This window comes from Mya arenaria, chromosome 5, assembly GCF_026914265.1.
Source record: "Mya arenaria isolate MELC-2E11 chromosome 5, ASM2691426v1".
Taxonomy (NCBI): Eukaryota; Metazoa; Mollusca; class Bivalvia; order Myida; family Myidae; genus Mya; species Mya arenaria.
This window is the reverse complement of record NC_069126.1, coordinates 72,494,857-72,501,548: the sequence shown is the minus strand read 5'-3', so window position 1 is coordinate 72,501,548 and position 6,692 is coordinate 72,494,857. Positions and strand designations below refer to the sequence as shown.

Sequence of the window (6,692 nt, the reverse complement as noted above, 5' to 3'; positions counted from 1 at the left end):
ACATTTGGCTTCATTGAGAAAGAAACCTTATGAATGAGTATGCGCATATTTTAAATATATTTGAAATTTATAATCTCATTCCGTTTTCAAAAATGAAATGACTATCCAACTAATAATTTTGTATCAAAAGTTCAAGCTACTCATGGTAAATTGTAAATGAATCCGTATGATGATGGAAATCATTCCATGGGTGGCCTTATTGTTATACAATTTCACTGGAACTTTTTTAATTACACACATTAAACACATTTTTAGTTTTTTTTTCTTGAAATCCACCAACAAATAAAGCTTATGTCAGTTTCAGAACGCCTGGTTATTTTTCATCTTCTATATTGTTATCAGCCCTGGTACTACTTTGATTATTCAAATTCGCTTACGGATATCCAATCAAACCACAGGGCGTAGTGGTTCATGACGTTAGTAACGTGCAGACTCGGCCGAAGTGGTCGATATCTAGTGAACCACTACGAAAAATGGCACAAGGGCCCTAGTCTAAAAATGAACGTGTGCCTGACTGGTAATTAATCGGGTAAAGCGGTTGATATAAACAGTGACTGGCCCAGTTGATAGATAGTATACACAATATTATGAAGACCACAAAAAAATCCTTAAGATTTTTAGTTTGTTCTAACACACAAATAATGGTTATGTCACTGCGTCGCACCAAACCATTTACTTTTATAAGTACATAATGACAATCTTAAACCATTACTTACTGTAACATTTATTATATGTTATGATCGTAAATACTCCATCATAGGCATCCTAGGTGGACAAAGGTCTAGTTTTGCCATGAAAGGCGAGCGTGATCCAATTTTGGATAACACTGATTCGCCCTATTTCGAAGTTTCTTTTTTGACTGAAGGAATTGTAACAAAGAAAAGCGTATTCGAAGTTATACATTACTGTAGTTTGTACACACGTATGGTCTCAATTTAAAGTTAGATGTATACGTGCATAGAGTTAAAATACAAAATCCTTCTATAATTAAATATTTGCTGTAAGTGACATTGAATCATATTGTACAATTAATGTATAAATAAAAATTGGCGATCAATAAAGGCAGTAGAATCCATCCAAATACTGACATTTATGACTGCAGTGAAAACCGATACGTGTTAGGGGAGATCACAGCTAGGGAAACACTCAAAATAGTTGACTGCTTCGCACTTAGCTCTTATATCAGTTAAGTAGGTAAAGGTGAAGACAAAACATACTAAAATGAATTTTGCTATTTTTTCCTTCTTGTATTTACTGTGGATGTTTTTATCTCAGTGTAAGTAACTATTTCGTTTTGTTTAGAAAAGCTGATTATTTTATGGTAAATAAAAACACCTCGGAAATCAAAATGAATCATAATTGTGCAAACTCAATTGTCAAAATCCGCCAGTGGATCGTAACGTATATTTATAATAAAGGTTAAACTATATGTGATGTTGATATTTTTACTCCAATGTGAGAAAAAGTCTTAGAACTCAATCATTTATAATTTAATGGACTTTTACTCAACTAATATTTACCCACATATATGTATATACATATATATCTTTTTGATTAAATATCACTTCAAATGAATTAACCTGATTTACCTTCAATTTTAGCACAAATATACAAGATACAAGATACAATTATTTTTCTTTAGAATCGGGAATATGATAACAAGAAAACATTAGCTAAATGAGCTATTTTCCGACACGAATAACAAACATACATACAATATCAAAACATAACAATGAGCTTGTGACCTGGAAGCAAAAGCATATAGTTTAAAATAGGTACAAACATTGGAACAAGTATTTACAAAAGCAGGTCCTTATAACCACTGTAAAATGGTTAGTTCTTTAAAAGCTATAGATAACTGAAAGGATTATCGTATACATTTAAATAGCAAAATTTTAAGAAGCATTATGTACATGGGAATAACAGCATGGTACATTAATGTGTAGTTTGTAAAGATGTTACAATTAATCAAGCTTAATAGGGAAAATCTTTTGAAGGTGTTACTAAGATGAGGTATTGTATTCATCATGTTATTTAAATACTACTAGAATTTGCTGATATTATCAGAAACAGTAGCGTAAAAAGCATGATTTCTCATGATAAAACCTATGCTCGGTAACTGTTCTAACAATATCAGCACCTACCACTGTGTAAGAATTTTATACATTGGTATATGTCATACAACCATCCAACACACTGTAGTATGAACCCCAGCCGCACCCCCCCCCCCCATCGCATACTCTATTGTATAGACTTACATTTAATTGATTAACAAATGGTTGACCTGTAGATAAATGATATAATTTATTTTATTGTAGGGTCACAAAAATGTATGTGTTTAAGGGATACTTACTAATCACATGAAACATTAACCTTTCGCAGGTATTGCATATCTTTCCATTTCAAAATTTACTGGTTTTGTCTAAATACCAGTAAGTTTAAAAATAACTTAACATAAGTAAGTTTTAAAGATAGCATCATTATATGTATCTGTACTGATCACGTGACTTTCAGTACTTAATATACACACTATAAACTGGGAAACCATTATGTGCTATTTTTACAAGAGTAAACTCAGTAGAGACAGCGACAAAATATTATTTTAACCATGTGTATTGTTGTACTTTAAGCCGTATACTATCTCTTTATAGTGTATTTGCTGATTTAGGGACAATCTGGTATACCGTTATTTAAAACCCCCAGATGTTCTTATCTATGGAAATGCTTTAAATCAAATTATAAAGCCTATAACGATGATGAGTTTTGAATATGATCATTAAATTACGTTACCTTCATGTTTCTTGCGAGAACAGATTTGCAAATACATTGCAAAAAACAATATGTTTTAAATTGCTACGATAATTCATTAAAACTGTATAAAATAAGTTATTATCATGGAGAAAGAAGAAAAACAAATGTTGTGTCTGTGGTTGGCTTGTTTAGTTTTGAAACAAAAAAATAATAAACGTTTTGTTTACCTAACATCTTGGAAAGAGGCCAATAGCATCCTACTCTCAGCTAACATTAAATTTCATATTAGAGCCTTTCCTTCTTTTGTAACATTTAAGTTTCGATCTTATTAAGTAGTGAATTTTGTTAACGTTTACACATTAAATTATGTCTACCTGAATCGTATATGGCATTCAATTAATAATGAGCTAATTCAACGTTATACCTGCATTAATTGTTACTTTTTAATGATATTTTCATCTGATTTTCAAGTAAAACCTCTGTATATTATTATTATCTTATTGTCTGCCTGCCTCTGCGCACTTGTCGGATGGCCATTACTAAGGGATCACGTGGCAAAGAAGGTGTAACCTAATCACTATCAGGTTGGAGTCAATTTGTCAGATGCACGCCCAAACCCTCAATGATTGATTAGTGTGGCTATGTTCAATATTAGCCCCTATAATGCGCGGTAAGTGAACTTTTTTAACATTGGACATTCATTTTGTTTGTAGTGTCGACAAAAAAAATCGTCAAGGACTCTGAAGCGGCTGTTTTTATGTACTATGTCCAATGTATGAATCAAACAATAATGTACTTACCCTGTAAATGTTTCCGAAGACTTTTCAAGGCGCAAGTAAACTGCCATCATTTTCATTATCTTGGTGTATGCACGGATTCATACATATGGCTTCATTGAGAAAGAAACCTTATGAATGAATATGCGCATATTTTAAATATATTTGAAATTTATAATCTCATTCCGTTTTCAAAAATGAAATGACTATCTAACTAATTTTGTATCAAAAGTTCAAGCTACCCACGGTAAATTGTAAATGAATCCGTATGATGGTGGAAATCATTCCATGGGTGGCCTTATTGTTATACAATTTCACTGGAACTTTTTTAATTACACACATTAAACACATTTTTAGTTTTTTTTCTTGAAATCCACCAACAACTAAAGCTTCTGTCAGAACGCCTGGCTATTTTTCATCTTCTATATTGTTATCAGCCCTGGTACTACTTTGATTATTCAAATTCGCTTACGGATATCCAATCAAACCACAGGGCGAAGTGGTTCATGACGTTAGTGACGTGCAGACTCGGCCGAAGTGGTCGATATCTAGTGAACCACTACGAAAAATGGCACAAGGGCCCTAGTCTAAAAATGAACGTGTGCCTGACTGGTAATTAATCGGGTAAAGCGGTTGATATAAACAGTGACTGGCCCAGTTGATAGATAGTATATACAATATTATGAAGACCACAAAAAAATCCTTAAGATTTTTAGTTTGTTCTAACACACAAATAATGGTTATGTCACTGCGTCGCACCAAACCATTTACTTTTATAAGTACATAATGACAATCTTAAACCATTACTTACTGTAACATTTATTATATGTTATGATCGTAAATACTTCATCATAGGCATCCTAGGTGGACAAAGGTCTAGTTTTGCCATGAAAGGCGAGCGTGACCCAATTTTGGATAACACTGATTCGCCCTATTTCGAATTTTCTTTTTTGACTGAAGGAAATGTAACAAAGAAAAGCGTATTCGAAGTTATACATTACTGTAGTTTGTACACACGTATGGTCTCAATTTAAAGTTAGATGTATACGTGCATAGAGTTAAAATACAAAATCCTTCTATAATTACATATTTGCTGTAAGTGACATTGAATCATATTGTACAATTAATGTATAAATAAAAATTGGCGATCAATAAAGGCAGTAGAATCCCTCCAAATACTGACATTTATGACGGCAGTGAAAACCGATACGTGTTAGGGGAGATCACAGCTAGGGAAACACTCAAAATAGTTGACTGCTTCGCACTTAGCTCTTATATCAGTTAAGAAGGTAAAGGTGAAGACAAAACATACTAAAATGAATTTTGCTATTTTTTCCTCCTTGTATTTACTGTGGATGTTTTTATCTCAGTGTAAGTAACTATTTCGTTTTGTTTAGAAAAGCTGATTATTTTATGGTAAATAAAAACACCTCGGAAATCAAAATGAATTTACTATCATAATTGTGAAAACTCAATTGTCAAAATCCTATACGTTCACAGCATATGTTCAACAAATTACGTTTCCTGCTAGTTGTCCAATATCTTAAACTCTATAGATCATGAAATAACCTGTTGAATATCAAGGAATCGTAGTTGTTAATGTTCTAATTCTAATTTTGTTTTGCCTTAGTCCCCTCAAGTTTCAAAATCAAAAGCAAAAATTACATTCTAAGGCCGACTCAGTTTCAATTTCATCAGCAATAGTCCGATGAACAAAGAATTAAATTGCTGTAAAGTAAGTTATAATGCGATTTATATTTAATTTATATTACATAAATGAACACGAAGCGAATTGACTTGACATTGATAAAGACAAATGAATATAATACCATTTGTCTCCTGTTGTATACAAAATTACAACTATTGATGTTTAACGAAGATTGAATAACCTAATTCATTTATAAAGATAAATGCAACTGTTGAAAATACTTCCAGTTCTGTCTCGCGTTTCATGTTATATTTTTTCAAATGTATCTTTGACAGTAAAACATACAAGTTAATCAGAAAGATCATTGAAATTGAATAAGCTACAAACTTGTAATACATGATCTTCATTTATACATCGATCAAATGATTAAATTATTACATTCAATTTCTTCGAACTTTCATTTAATATACAGAATGTTGATAATAACTTTATTTTTTTACTTCATTGAACCCAAATCTTAGTTTTTCACTCTCAACAGTCACGTAACTATTAAGAATTTGTTTGATCATGGCTTTCGCTATTCTTTAGTAGTTTTTTTTCTAGATTTTCTTTCAAAAAGAATATTTCTAAAGGAAATGTGAAATAACTTTTTAATGTTAAAAAATCACGATTTGATTTTAACTTTGTACATGAAATTTTCATTGTTGATGAATGTTTTGATTTAAATTAATTACTATACAAAAACATGTTTGTTTTAACATTTGCATTATAAATCTAAGAATATGTATCTTAACTTTGATTAAGTACTACATATTATAAATACATTCCTTAAGTAACCAATCCATTAACTTTTTTTATTTTCCCTTAGGCCACAACAAATTGATCATTTGTTCTACGGATTTTGCCAAATAAAAGTAGGAGCGAGCGAGCGAGCGAAAAAAATATTATTTTTTTAAATTTAAGGCAAATCAAAGGCGAGCTAAGAGCGAAAAATTAAAAAATAAAATAAATGTATATTTCTTACCAAATTTATCATACAACTATGTTAAGAAATGCTTTTTAATTGCAAAAAAGGTTCTCAGTTATAAATGAACAGGTTTTGATTGTATCACATGAAAATCTATCTCAATATTTAACAAATGGCAATAAGATCCAGTGCTTTACTATTAACTTTCATTGCATAAGCAATTTAAATGTGAATATTATTGTAAAGACAGCATTCCTCTCGTACAATTATTTGAAGACCAAAAAGAACAACTATTGTATTAATTCAGGGACTGTTTATATGCATTAAAATTATATCACAAAAAAACATTTTAGACGAGTAAGAGTAATTCATCACTTGAGCATTTCTAAATATTGGGTCAGGTCTTAATTTAAACCTCTTGAATCACACGATAATGGTGACATTGACATGGTAGAATATCGAAATGTAAAAAGCAGAGAACATTTCTGAAAAAATAACAACACTGTGAATTGAATTGTGGGACCATATGATTCAAGCAGTAGCAAACAAA

At 31.1% G+C, this 6,692-nt stretch overlaps 1 protein-coding gene across 3 annotated transcripts in view; it reads left to right on the top strand.

Annotated features, from left to right (window-relative positions):
- Nucleotides 1-1,199: 1,199 nt before the first annotated feature.
- LOC128234550 (hemicentin-2-like) overlaps nucleotides 1,200-6,692 on the top strand; it is a 60,232-nt gene continuing 54,739 nt past the window's right edge. For 2 of the 3 annotated variants that reach the window (XM_052948823.1, XM_052948819.1), the window contains exon 1: nucleotides 1,200-1,276. In XM_052948823.1, coding sequence (XP_052804783.1) covers nucleotides 1,222-1,276 — 55 coding nt within the window. In that variant the 5' untranslated portion in view covers nucleotides 1,200-1,221. Of the gene's footprint in view, nucleotides 1,277-4,759; nucleotides 4,899-6,692 lie in introns of those variants that run through there. The other variant, XM_052948820.1, reaches the window with a different exon arrangement.